Source organism: Telopea speciosissima, chromosome 4 (genome assembly GCF_018873765.1).
Source record: "Telopea speciosissima isolate NSW1024214 ecotype Mountain lineage chromosome 4, Tspe_v1, whole genome shotgun sequence".
NCBI lineage: Eukaryota > Viridiplantae > Streptophyta > Magnoliopsida > Proteales > Proteaceae > Telopea > Telopea speciosissima.
The window spans coordinates 33,338,680-33,353,752 of NC_057919.1; the positions used below are offsets into that span (position 1 = coordinate 33,338,680).

The window sequence follows — 15,073 nt, forward strand, 5'->3', positions numbered from 1 at the left end:
CAAGCACGGTCCCTTCATTCCAAACCAACAAAGGCACTTGTAAGGGTAAATAAAAAGCTGTGAAAAGCTCCAGTCTCGTCATGACACATGAAAGGACCTTTTAATTAATTAATATCATTCAAGGGCCCTTTAATAAATATTAGTATAATAAAGTGTGAGATATTTTTTATTTTATTTTTTAGTAAAAATAAGTTGAGAGATTTTTTAGTAAAAATAAGTTGAGAGATATGAGAGAGAGAGAGAGAGAGAGAGAGAGAGAGAGAGAGAGAGAAAAGAGGAAAATGCGAATGGATATAAATTGATGCTCTCCTCAATCAACGAGGTCCTGCCACATGGCACCGACCTGGCAGTGCGACAGCGCATCTTGCAACTGCAAGACGGGACGAAGGCGGTCATCCATCTTCATTCCTTCATCACCTCACAAGCTTACAGACACACCCATACACAGAAAGGGTGAGAGAGATTTCCAATTCATCCCTGTGTTTCATTGGCACAAGAGCTTCAAACCCTTCCATGATATAAATTAAGAATCAAAATTTTCCATCTCTTTTCAAGTTTTTGGTTGGATTTCTGTATATCTGAATCGCCAGCGAGTAATATCTCTCTCGACTCTGTATTTTTGTGCTCTTTATTTGTAAGAATCATCAGCTAGACCGGAGACAAGAGTGAGAGTGAGAGGCAGAGAAGGCGTTTTTGGCTGATAAGATTCACTGTTGGTCTTGTTTGGCATCGAATTCAGCGACTCTTTGTTGGCATTGGAATCGGTATCTCAGGTATAATACTCTGTTCAAACTCGATTGGTTCTTTTTTTTTTTTTTAAAAAAAAAAATTTATCTTTCCCTCAGTTGGATCTCTGGATGAGAAGGTAGTGTTTCGGGGCATTTTTGGATTACCTAATTGGACAAAGTTGATTGATTTTTCGACTTGTTTTTTATTTATTTTTTTTGTTTCAGTTTTTGAAAATTTTAATTGGAAGAGAGGGTTTTGATGATTACTCGGAGGAGTAACCATGGCTCCTGATGATGGAAAAGCAAGTTCATTCGTTTGGAGTTTCGTTTCTGGGGAATAAACGGATTGCCTCTTATAGATTCCCCAATGGAGAACCTCTCGATTTGGTTTCGAGAGCTTCGATTACTTGGTTTTGGATTTGGGTTGGGATTTATGAAGCTTGTTGGATATTGGTTGTGAATTCTCCTCATGTGTAATAAAGGAATTGGGCGCTTGGAACGATCGTGTTTGCAGTCTGATAACCTCTTTGATCAGCAGCAGCAGCAGCAATACCAGGCTGTGTACGGGATGGAGACACCTGCCACAGCCCAAGCAACGCAGCAGTCGCCAGGTTCCAACGAGGAAAGCCCTCGTGTCAAGTTCCTGTGTAGCTTTGGAGGTAGCATTTTGCCTAGACCTCAGGATGGGAAGCTCAGATATATTGGTGGAGAGACTAGGATAGTGAGCTTGCCTAGGGAGATTACTTATGAGGAGTTGATGGCTAGGATGAGAGAGCTTTTTGATGGGGCCGCTCTATTGAAATATCAGCAGCCCGACGAAGATCTTGATGCTTTGGTTTCGGTTGTTAATGATGATGATGTGACGAACATGATGGAGGAATATGATAAGTTGGGAGCTGGGGATGGGTTTACCAGGCTCCGGATGTTTCTTTTCTCACACCCTGATCAAGATGCTTCTTCACACTTCGATACAGATGAGAGGGAAACTGAAAGGAGGTATGTGGATGCATTGAACAGCCTGAATGATGGACCTGATTTCAGGAAGTCACAGCAACAACTGTCTGAATCCCCTACAATGGCTCCTGTAGTGGCTGAGCAATACTTCAATCCAATCAGCCTTGAGGCTGGTCTCCATAACCAGCGGAATTGTGAGATGCCCTTGCCACAGTTTAATTTACATCATCTTACCATTCCTCATCTAGGATCTGGTTCACATCAACAATCCCATACTCAGAGGTACAATGAAATGGAGGCTCCTTGGAGCCCTGCATACTATTCTCCCAGACATCACGGACATCATGATCCTCGGCCTGTGCCAGAGTACCCATCTTCGCCATCTTCTGGCCGATATAGAATGGCGTTTGGAGAGTTGCATGATAAGGGCTTCGATAGGTTGTGTGAGGAATATGCCCGGCAACAAGTGAGTCAGCAGACCCAATATGATCATCAACCACAATATGTTGACAATGTTGTATGGCTTCCTCCTGCTATTCCTAGTGATAAGGTTGGTTTTCCTGCTAACTTGGCCCATTCACACAATGTTATCGAAGGGAGCAATATCTGTGAGCACTGTCGAATGGCTTTCCAAAGAAATCAAACTTCATCGGATGCTGCTCGTTATCCAGATTCTCGCTGGAAGCATGGTGTGCAACCACATTTGGAGCAGCCAAGTACAGGGAATGAATTTCACCAATTTTCTAATCCATGTGCTGACTGTGCTTCGGGTAGGGATTACACTTTGAATGTGGAGCAAAATGAAGCTCGATCTTTCTATAATGAAGTTCACAGTCATGAACGAAGTTGGGTCCTACACAACCAATTAAACCATCGGGCTGAGGAACCTAGAACACTTGCTTCTGGAGCTGGACGAATCGGTGATCACTACATTGTAGATGGTGCTGCAGGTGTGAATTTTACTCTTCCACATGGAAATTGCTGTGATGGTCATCATGTGTCTTCCAATTGTATCAATCATGAAGACCCACGATATCTATCTGGACCTGAAATGGGGAACGAAGGGTTTCATGACCAAGCTATTGGAGCTGGTCTTCACATTCATATTCCTGCACCTGAAGACCATGGAGTCCGTTATGGGAACTTCCCTCCTGCTTATGGAACAGAGAATCTTTATCAGATGTCACCTGCACCTGCACCTGCACCTGCTTTATGGAGGAAAGTGCAGAACCCACTGCATGGTGCATCATCTTATGAACCTCCGGCCTTGTTGCCTCAAGCTAATGGTACGGTTAACTCGGGGTTCATAAGGGGAACTCAAGATGGTAGTTCTCAGTTTCGTATTGCAGTGGATAATCCAAATGCTTGGTCTGGGCCATCTCAAAAAGTATATGCCTTTGATGGTTCTCCACCATCGGAATATCCCCAAGGCTATCTTTCAAACTTTAATGCACACACCCTTAGTCATGAGAACCAGAATGTTGCTCCAGATCCTGTTCAAACTCAACCTGACATGGTAAACCATGCCATTTCAATGGAACCTATGCAAATGGTGTCTTCATCCTCGGCTGTGATTGATAATAAGGTGGGTGCTTCATCTGCTTCAGGTTGCACTCCAGGGCCAAGAGATAACAGTACTGTTGGAGTAGTGATGGAAGAGAAAAATATTCTCAGAGAGGGTTCTGAACAAATGCATAGGGGAACTGCAGGGAACTCTGCTCTGACAACTATTTTTTCAAATGAAAATCTAGAGCCTGATGAGAAAAATGGGGAGGAAGATATTGTTTCACGTGACATTAGGCCTGCTGAAGAGCATGGTGATTCTGTGAAACATGGTGAAACTGATGTTCATGCCGCAGTTGAGAATGAAGATCTTTCAGCTAGACGTTTGAGTTACTTACCTGAGTTGATTGCTTCTGTAAAAAAGGCTGCCCTAGAGAGTGTTGAGGAGGTAGAAGCTATAGTGCAAGGAAATGCTGATGGTGATGTTACGCATGATCCAACAACAATAGAAGAAGCTTTGCATGAATTAGAATCTGCGGTGAGAATTAACCCTGCCATATTTCTTTTTCTCATTTTGGAAGTGGATGTTCTTTATGATTTTATTTACTGACTATCGACTTCAAATATACTGTGTCCATAGATCAACCATGTGGATTTGGAGCGTGATTCTGATAGTGACCATCCAAAGAATTCCAAGATCGAGCCGACTATGGCAGAGGAAGAAGCTTTGTCTAAAGGGTTGCAGGTATTCTTTTATCATTTCTCTTAGTCATCAATATCATTAATCTACCTTTTCCAATGATCAATTTAAAATATTTTCCTTTTCCCGCCTCCTGTGTAGACAATTAAAAATGATGACCTGGAGGAAATCCGAGAATTGGGTTCTGGGACTTATGGAGCTGTTTATCATGGAAAGTGGAAAGGCTCTGATGTAGCGATAAAAAGAATAAAAGCGAGCTGCTTTGCTGGAAGACCTTCTGAGAGAGAACGCTTGGTAGTCTCCTTATGTTGTTTATAACTGATTATTTTTTCCTGATAAAAGTGATGTTCATAATAGATTTCTGTTATGAAATGCTGTTTCTTTAACCTCATCATTGCGAACTAGATTTATCTTATCACTGCAAATTTTTCATAGAACAAAGCTTATGATGCATGAAATATGGAAAATGCTATTATAGAACTTTTTTGCTTTGATATGTTAGCTGAAGATTGGATTACCATGATTTGAACAACAATCTCAGTGTGATTTTGGAAAATCTTGTTATGTAACCTTCTGGTGCAAACATGCAATTGTATGTTAGTCTTCATGCCATTTAAAGTTGTATTCAAATATTGATGCCAAGGGAGAAAAAATTATTAGTAAAGAGGGAAAACAGAGGATCCCTTCATGCAAACTGATTTTGCTTGTTGGTGATAAAATTTGTATTCCAAATAGCATGTGCATTATATTCTGTTACCATTGCCATGACTACATTTTGTCTGATATTTGATGACTGTGTATAGATGTACTATCTGATGCAGAAAGAATGACCAACAGTTAACCATCATTTTTTTGGTGTGGTCGATCCTTAAGTGTGGGCTAACATGTGGTTCTCTTTTCGGTCTAGCCACCAATTTTGGTTTAGGGGCATGCTTATGTATATGGCTTGGCTGGGTTGAATTTGAAAGAGATCCATGTCTGTTTGTTGGTTCTTACTTGATTTCTCCTTAAATCTCCTTTAGCTTTGGACCTCTTAGTTTATTATACTGTTTGTCTCAGTTTGTTTCAATTGGGTTAAGAGGTTTTGGGTGGTTAGCTTTTGCGTAGTTGACTTTTCAACTTATGACTATGAGTCCCATTAGGGAGTGATGTCTGTGGACATCTAGATACCTGAAAGCACTCCGACCCTATCTTATTGGGCTCCTCCCTCCCCCCCAACCAAAAAAAAAAAAAAAAAAAAAAATTTGTTTTACTGCTGTAATTTTCTGCAAGCATTGTTGTGATAATTTGTGGTGTTTTGATGTTTCAGGGAAAACTAGTAGCAGTGAAGCTCTATGGTAAACTATAAATAAACAAATTTTAATTTTATCAGGAAGGAAAAAGAATGGCAGTACAACAATCCCTCTAATAGGGTGAAGGCGGGTCTAAACCACTACAACATACCGAAAATCTGTATGACAGAAAAATGAAAAAAGAAAGAGAGAAATAGAGTACCACAATGTGCAACACAATATATGCAGTTACGCCACTACTCACTAGGGGCAAATATGAGTTTTTTTTTAGTGTTATGGTTGTTTTTTGTAATATGAATTCCTTTAGATAGTTGGTAGTAGTTGATTGCAAAGTCAGTTTTAGAGTCCAGTTAGGAGTCTTTTATTATTCTTTAAATTAAAGCATGTAATCAACCCAAGACAGATGGGAATTGAATATAAATTATTTCTGCTAAGAGCGTTACTTGCATGGACTGGTGATAGTCTTCCTCTTCTCCCGTTCCCTGTGCTCGAATCAGCGCTGAGTTTCTCTTGTCAGGTCTGATCTTACTTTGTTAGTTCTGTTTTTTTCTGCTAATATATTCTTCTTTCCCCTTTCTCTCCTTTCTGCTGAGCTTCCTTTTGATTTCTCAGTTGAATCCTGTTTGGGCTGCACTTTGCAGCCCCAAATACTGAGACCAATCTCCTCTGGTTGTCATCAGATCTAGGCCTGATTTGGTATGAATTCTATTTCAATTTTTTATTGATTTTTATGAAACAGTCAACAAAAAAAATTTTGGTGAAGAAATTGAAATTGTTTGGTTGCATCAATCTGAAATAGTTCAAGAATAAGAAATCCATTTGGTAGTTCAATTTCTGAGAATAGATTCTCTATATTTCTTTGGGAGAGGGTGGTGGTGGTGGCGGTGGCAGGGCTGGAAGGGGTGGTGGTGGTGAGACATCAAGAGAAGCACAGTGTTTTATTTTTAACAAATTACCGCTTTGCCCGTAAAATTAACCATGTGCTCGTTAAAGAACAAGAGAATGCAATTTCAATTTTGAAATTGAAAGAGCGGCTCACCTATTTCAGAATTTCAGTGAAATTTGATTTCTATTTCACTGAAATAAGGTGCAAAAATCAAACCAAACAACTTCCGTATTGAATAATGTACACTAGAATACCGTGGGAGTATTCTGGTCCTTTTATAGTTATATTTTTTTATGTTATGTGCTGCCTAGTTAAGTCGGCTAAGCTAGGGTATTTTTGTCATTAGGATTTAATTCTACATATTATAAAGACAAGGCTTGTTTGATCAAATCGATCACTCAAGCATTCAGTTCTCATTGTTTTGTTTAACATGGCATCAGAGCCAATTTTCTGATCTAGGTTATACAAAACTGTGTTTTTTCAACTATCACCTTCCTTTTTCTCTCTCTCTCGATCACTCTTCTTCTTCTCTCCTTGGTTCTCTCCATCCTTCAAGGGCAGCACTAATGAGGTGATCACATTATGATCTAGACACTGCCCTCCATACCACCTCACCTTACATGATCTAAAAACAAATTTTTTGATAGCTGCTGCCCTCTCCTCTCCTGCGATTTTTGGACTGCTTCCTCTTTTTGAAAATCAATCCTATATCAGTTTGGAAGATTGATTGTTCACCTTGGAGTTCCACCAGCAGGCTTCAGACAACATCTATCAAGTTACTTCATCAGCAATTGAAGACCGCAAAAGAACCAGCTCTTCCCCCTATATTGATCTCAACTGTTCGGGTTTTGAAAACCCTAACACTATATCGATCTTAGGGTTTCAGCCATTTGATTGTGAAGTTTTTTTCTGGGTAGACTTCCCTATCCTATTGGCACACTCGACTGCAATTTCAGCCTCCTTTGTTGCAGTTTTTTGAAGATACCAAGGTCCCCAAGTTTTTTATCGATATTGCTTATATTGATTTGTTTTTTGTTTGGCTGGTGGAATGATGTCTGATCTTACCATGGCTACTTTTGGAGGTGATGGTCAGTCCAGGACTGAGTTTCTTCCTTATGCTGCTGCTATTAAATTGGATGGTACCAATTACTTAATGTGGGCAAGATCTCTCTCTTTGACTGTGGCTGGAAGAGGACTCACTGGCCATCTTACTGGCACCTCTATTCAGCCCCTTGATGAGGGCCCCCTTCGGGATCGTTGGACTGCTAATGATGCGATGGTTATGTCATTCGTATTGAATTCCATGCAACCTGATCTCTCTAGTCAGTTTCTTCTCCTTGAAACAACCTCACAAATATGGACTGCTGCCAAGGAAACTTATGGACAGTTGGGGAATGATGCTCAAGTTTACGAGATTCGTAAGATGCTCCATGCCACTACACAAAAAGAGTTGTCTGTCTCTAAATATTATGCTGCCTGCCCTCAAGAGCCTATGGCAACAATTGGATCAGTACTCTCGTTTTCAGCCCTCTACCACTGCGGACATTGTTGCCTATCGTAAATATGTGGACTAGATTCATCTTTATGATTTTTTAGCTGGTCTTAATGCTGAATATGATCCAATTCTTGTGCAAGTTCTTGGTTGGGTTCCTTTTCCAACCTTGGAGCAGGCCTTTACTTTTGTTCACACTAAGGAGATCCGTCGGGCTACGACGTTGCTCACTCCTATGGTTGAGAGATCAGCTTTACAAGCTGCTGGTTCCAACCTTATTCCTCCTTCTGAGGGTACTGCTTCGGCTGTTTCAGCAAAAGAGCCTGTAAAGTGTGATCATTGCAATAAGCCTTATCACACTAAGGCTACTTGCTGGAAATTACATGGGAAGCCTTCTGATTTTGAGGCCAAACGTGGTCGTGGCAAGACTAGAAATAAGGCTAATCACACTGAAAGTGTAGCTACTACCCCCATTGCTGAAAAATGGTCTCTCCCAGGAGGAATTACAAGCTTTCAGGCGTATGTTACAGACTTCTGCTACCTCTGCCACATCTCTTCTGCCAGTTACTCCACTCCATCAAGTTCCCACTTTGCTTGTTCATGTATTTACTTTGCTGGTCATTGTGCATCGGTTGTCTCCACTCCATGGATCATAGACTCCGGTGCCACTGATCACATGAAAATTTTTTCTAGCCGTTTCCATACATATTCCCCTACTTCAAGCAAGGATAAAGTCAAAGTGGCTGATGGCTCCCTCTCATCGGTATCTGGGAAAGGATCCATTAGCTTCTCCCCTTCTCTCACCTTGTCTTCTATTTTGCATATTCCCAATTTCACTATTAATCTTCTCTATATTAGTAGTATTATAAAAAATCTGAATTGCAAAGTGACTTTTTTTCCTACTCATTGTGTTTTTCAGGAACTAGACGATTGGATCAGGTAAAGTGCATGGTGAATTGTACTTGCTTGATGATGGACTTCTTGTTCCACGAGCATTACCTTCCCAATTATGTCAGCCATCTTCTTTCTCCTTTGAATTACACCAATGACATTCTAGATTAGGACACCCCTCTAGGGACTTTATCCCATTTATTTCTAGCATTAGTGAAAAATTGTAATAAGGAAGAATTTTTGTGTGAGGCTTGTGTCTTGGCCAAACAGACACGTTCCAATTATCCTATTTCTAATAAAAGATGTTCTTCCCTATTTAATTTGATTCATAATAATGTGTTGGGTCCTAGTCGTAAAGTTTCTATTTCTGGTCATCGGTGGTTTGTCACTTTCATAGACTGTTATTCTATATTCACTTGGGTCTACCTGATGCACACAAAAAATGAAGTTTTTTTCTATTTTCAACATTTTCATAAAATGGTTCAGACCCAATTTAATGCCACTCTTAAAGTCTTGAGAAGTGACAATGTGACAGAGCATATGGAAAGTCAGTTCCAAAAATACCTTGGTGCCCATTGGATTTTACATCAGACCAACTGTGTTGATACTCCAGCTTAGAATGGAGTGGGTGAGAGAAAAAATAGTCATCTCTTGGAGGTGGTTCGAGCACTTTTGTTTGCTCAAAATGTTCCCTCCTTTTATTGGGGGGTTGCTGTCCTCATTGCGGCCTATTTAATTAATAGGCTGCCTACTCGGGTTCTTGGTTCTAAGTCCCCTGTCGAGCTTTTATATGGCTCTTCCGTTTTTATTGTTCCCCCTAGGGTGTTTGGCTGTGTTTGTTATATTAGGGATACTAGTTTCCCTGGTAAACTTGAGCCCCGCGGTCTTCGCTGCATTTTCTTAGGTTACTCTGCCACCCAAAAGGGGTACAAATGCTATTATCCTCTTGTCCGACGTACCATGGTCAGTATGGATGTTGTCTTTCATGAGACTCTCTCATACTATTCGTCCCCACCTCTTCAGGGGGAGAGTTTTAGTAAAGATGTGTTGACCATAGACCTTCCTCTTAGGTATGTGTATGATGAGCCTGCTCCTGTTTCTGCTCCTGTTACCTCTTCTTCAGGGGGAGATGTTCCTAGTCCTTTTCCTCCCCCTTCTTCAGAAGGAAATGTTCCTACATAGGGGGAGATTACCGAAAATCCTACTCAGGGGGAGATCACTCTTGTCCAGAAGACCATTGGTGAATTTCAGCGAAGGATTGATGCATCTAACTCGATGGTTTATACCCAAACCAGACATAAACAGCTTCAATCCACTACACCACAGGTACCCATCCAGTTGCCAACTCTGGATCCAGAACCTACTTCTCCACCTGGTAATACTTCTTCACTTGACCTACCTATTGCTACTTGCAAAGGTGTTAGAGGTTACACTCAACACCCTATATCTCATGTTGTTTCTTATGATTCCCTTTATCCATCTTTTTGTGCTTTTGTTTCTTCTCTTTCTTCTATTCGTGTTCCTCAAAATTGGCAGGAAACTCTATCAGATGGAAAGTGGAAGGCAGCAATGATGGAAGAAATGGAAGCCTTGAAGAAAAATGACACATGGGAGCTTGTAGTGCTTCCACCAGGGAAAAGGACTGTTGGATGTAAGTGGGTGTTTGTAGTGAAACAGAAGGTGGATGACAGAATGGATAGATACAAGGCACGACTCGTGGCAAAGGGGTTCACTCAAACATACGGGATTGATTACCAGGAGACCTTTGCCTCTGTTGTAAAGCTGAATACTGTTCGAGTTTTGCTTTCTTGTGCAGTCAATCTTGGATGGGATTTACAACAGCTGGATGTGAGGAATGCTTTTCTTAATGGAGAACTTGATGAGGAGGTGTATATAGATATTCCACCAGGGTTCTCTTGTGGCAAAAATCAAGGCCAAGTGTGTAAATTGAAGCGTATACTTTATGGGCTGAAGCAGTCACCTCGAGTATAGTTTGGCCGGTTTTACAAGGCCATGATTTCTGTGGGCTACAAGTAGAGTAATGCTGATCACACTCTCTTTATGAAGAGGGTTGGTGAAAAACTCACAGTTCTTATAGTCTACGTTGATGATATTGTGGTTACTGGCAATGATGGTGATGAGGTAAGCCGTTTGAAGACCTTTCTTGGATAGGAATTTGAGATTAAGGATCTAGGAAAGCTAAGGTATTTTCTTGGGATTGAGATTGCCAGATCTTCTAAGGGCATCTTTCTCTCCCAAAGGAAGTATGTCCTAGATTTATTGGCTGAAACTGGTTTGTTAGGATGTCACCCTTTAGATACTCCTATGGATGCTAATGTTCGTCTCAAAGAAAAGGAGGGTAAACCTGTTGATAAAGGCCAGTATCAAAGACTAGTGCGGAAGTTGATTTATCTCTCATATACACGTCCTGACATTGCTGTTGCTGTGAGTACTGTGAGTCAGTTTATGCATGAACCCTACTCTTCCCATGTGGAGGATGTTCTTCATATTCTTCACCATTTTAAGTCGGCCCCTAGGCATTCTCCTATCTCCTCATGATCACCTACGGATAGAGGTGTACACTGATGTTGATTGGGTTGGTTCTCCGGATCGCAAGTCTATCTTTGGATATTGTTCTTTTGTAGGTGGTAATCTTGTCACTTGGCATAGCAAGAAGCAGAATGTGGTGGCTCAATCTAGTGCTGAAGCAGAATTTCGTGCTATGGCATAAGGCATTTATGAGTTGCTGTGGCTGAAGGGGTTGCTACAAGACCTTGGTATTCCTATTCGCCTCCCTATGATGTTTTACTGTCACAACAAAGCTGCAATCAGCATTGCACATAATCCGGTACAGTATGATCGTACCAAGCATGTTGAAGTAGATAGACATTTCATCAAGGAAAAATTGGAAGAAGGGCTTATTTGTGTTCCTTTTGTGAAGTCTACTGATCAGCTTGCTGATATATTCACCAAGGGAATGCCTGGAAAGATGTTTCATCCTAATTTAGTCAAGTTGGGCATGATTGACATTTTTTGCTCCAACTTGAGGGGGAGTGTTGAATAATGTATACCAGAATACCGTGGGGTTATTCTGGTATACCCCCAAATACATGGGGTGATTTCTAAGGTTATTTTTGTCATTAGGATGTAATTCCACATATTATAAATACAGGGCTTGTTTGATCAAATCGATCACTCAAGCATTCAGTTCTCATTGTTTTGTTTAATATTCTGAAATAGAGATCACCCCATGCAATTGAAATAGAAATCATACCAAATCAGGCCCTACTCCAGATTTTAGGAGTTGATCTTGATACTAGAAACAACCCAACTCTTAGGTTCTGCGAGAAAAATTGGATCACAGATGGAAGTTCTAACCAGATCTTTGAATCTGTTCCTTGACTACTGCTCCCTCTGATTTCAGAAAATTGTAAGTAATCTTACAGTTGATTAGTTGGCTTGTTGTTGGTTACCCTCAATAAGATTCTGAGCTAGGAACCTAATCCCAGATTTTTTAGCTTGTTTGGGTTTGATGTGATTTAGAACAAGCAATCAAAATTGATAAGGGTCGCCGCTGGTTCCATGCATCGCTGAAATCATGGTGTTTTTTCGTTTTTTCTTGAGAAACCGAAGGAAGAAAAAGCCATTAACTGTTGATATTTGCAAGTAGGTACAGAATATTGTTATTACATAATGGTGCTCCCCTTCTGAGTTTTGTTCTACTTTATCCCATAACCTTTTGACATATCAAGTGGGTCTTTTTCTTAGTTTATTTACCATTCCATCTTAGATTCTGTTTACCCTTATTTAAAAGGTCCTGGACTTCAAACTATTTACAGGAGCCTCTATCTTCGTGTGTTGGCATTTATTCTTTGTTGTGGGCCCATATTGATCCCAATTTAAGGGTTTGGAACCCGGGATTGCATCAACAATCTTACAAAGGAATTCCCAGAACACATTGTTGGTTGTATAAAAGTCTGCATTCTCATTGTCATTTGTCTCATTTACTGTGACCTAGGTTTCCATTGGGACAAGCAGTTTACTCAGAGGCAAAATCCTGATGTGTCTAATGGGATGGGAAAATCTCCATGGTTTCCTGATAGGATCTCTGATGTAGATCAATGGAGCAGATCCAGCCACATCAGCAGCCTATCAGCCAGGCCATCGAACAGTCCATGGTGGTCCACTTTAGTGGGCCAGGTTTTAAGCCCATATTTTCTAGGTTATGTGCTGCTCATGTGCACCCATCAACCAGCTCAAATTCTGGTTAATATTTTGACAGTTTTAGTTGGAAGAATTCTGGTAGATTTTCTCCAGATTTGGTGGGACCTGTTGTGGACTTGCGTGGAGAATATTTTCTGGAGGGTTATTGACTTGCATTTTGTATTTAGAAGATGTAATCTTTATTCATTTCTATTCTTGTAATTGGCTACTAGATAGATTTTATTTGGTTTTCAGTTTCTATTTTGGTTAACAATCTAGGCTACTTTCTATTATCATTGGGTTGTAGTTTTGTAAGGGATTTCCTCCTCACGCAGGAGGGATATTTTGAAATCTATTAATAAAAGAGAGGGGCTGTTACAACTCCCACAATTTAGAAGATTAAAAGAACTTGGCGTCTGCTGGTTTGCTGTGTGATTCAGTTGCTGTGAGAGAGAGTCTCTGGTGTGTGGCCATTGGTGAGAGGCCAAGATCTGAGAGACAGATCATATCCCCTTCTCTTAGTTTCTGTTTTATTGTTCTGCAATAACCTGTTATCTGAGAGGGTACCGAGACCTGCCTCTTCAGTTATTGTTGCTGTGATCATTAGAAGGGTACCTCATCGAGTCTCACAGGAACTGGACTTAAAATATCCATCAAGCACCCTGCAGCATCTGAGTGTAGAAGGTTCTGGCAGCAAAACTTCAGAAGACAATAACTTCCCATCTGTGCATCAAATAAAGGCCAGCTTCTGGTATTATTCCGACCATGACAGAGTCTCCCTTTGACAGTGGGTTGAAGTTGATCTAATGGCTAAATCTCTTGGATCTGTAAGTTGCTATTTCTTCACTTAGTTTCTAGTCTTGTGCTAAGGCTATTACTCCACGTCCAGCCAGCATCTGGGGCTGTTCTTTTGAAGAGTAGTTCTCCTCTCTGTAGCCTTCCTCTGACTATATTGAGGGACTGATCTAACCTGCGATTGGGCTACTTCTGATAGTTACTAATTCTGATGTAGTGTTGCTATTTCTGTTCCTATTGTTCAACAACCTTAGGGTACTGATATATTTTATTTTGACCATTGATTGGTGGGTAGTCTTGAAACATTATCTGTTGGTTTATTTCTGCGGTTGTAGCAGTACTGGTGGTTACTAATTTTATAGACAAGTTACTATTTACATGTGGATGTTGACCTGAAGAATCTGCCAATTGAATCTCCTTGGTTTTGACATATGTAATTCCAGTTATTGAATGGCTGTTATATTGTTAATTTGATGACGAGTGGCTTGTGTTGATGAGAAGTAAGTGCAAAATTGCTAAATTTGGAACCTAGTTACTAATTTGGCTTTCTTGCGGTATCTTTCCATCTTACCGTCAGATTGAGACCAACTTTCGGGATACTGAAGACCATAAGGAGACCTATCAATACTGTTAATTTGGGGCTGATCAGATCTGTAGTTTGGGGTTAATCTGAGTGTTCTAGCTGCTGGTTTTGTGAGCCCTCCGATTTTGTTATGGGAGTTCTGGTCTCTATGGTACTCTTAGAGTGAATCCTCACCAATCTCCTATACATACAATTGTGCTGCAACATCTATCTATCCACCACCCTACCTAATAGATCCTCTTTAATACATGAAGTTCACCTAATTACCCAATGAGAAACTGTTGGTCCTGGGATCATCTCAATGTTTTTCCCATGAGAATTAGGGTAAAACAAGAAAAGAATTCCATCTCTTTCCATCATCCCATGAAAAGAGTAAACCATCCCATACCTGAATGCGCAGCGGAAAGAGATCGATTTGGGTTTCTTTCGCATCCCAAGATTACCAAACCAATTAAAACCTTAATGCATAATAATAAACAATAAGATTTGCTAACCTGGAGAGCCTCAAGTGTTGCTCCTCCTCTAAATAGTGGTTCTTCGTTCAACGAGCGCACCAGGTAAGACAATCTTGAACCTTCTTGGTGCAGCCACGGTTCTTCAAGCCAGTACGATATCTCTTCAAAGCTTCAAATTCATTAGGGTTTCACAAAACCCTAACTCTCAAGAATGAGAGAGAGAGAGAGAGAGAGAGAGAGAGAGAGAGAGAGAGAGGGACTTGGCCGTCCTTTTACATGTGTGGGACCAAATATGGTCCCTCACTCCTTGTGAGAGTCTGACTCTCTCTCCTCTTGATAGACTTGAACCTGTCCAATCCTAGTGTGCTTCTAATTGGTGAAGAAGTAGAATCTTAAAGGGAGAAAAAAAATAATTCTTTATTTTATTTAATGGATAGTAAAATATTAGCATCATATCCATTAAATTAAATAAATAAATTATTTAATTAGCAAATCCCAAAAATAACCTTACATAATACACTTTATTATTTACGAACCCTCTACTAATCAACACCGTTGTTATGGAATCTAGGGCATGTATACAAATACTGC

General features: G+C 40.4%; 1 protein-coding gene across 2 annotated transcripts in view; it reads left to right on the forward strand.

Moving 5' to 3' along the window:
* Positions 1-252: 252 nt before the first annotated feature.
* The window catches only part of LOC122658001, a 55,328-nt gene continuing 40,507 nt past the window's right edge, over positions 253-15,073 (forward strand). For both annotated transcript variants that reach the window (XM_043852835.1, XM_043852836.1), the window contains exons 1-4: positions 253-773; positions 954-3,723; positions 3,826-3,930; positions 4,027-4,179. In XM_043852835.1, coding sequence (XP_043708770.1) covers positions 1,198-3,723; positions 3,826-3,930; positions 4,027-4,179 — 2,784 coding nt within the window. In that variant the 5' untranslated portion in view covers positions 253-773; positions 954-1,197. The remainder of the gene's footprint in view (positions 774-953; positions 3,724-3,825; positions 3,931-4,026; positions 4,180-15,073) is intronic.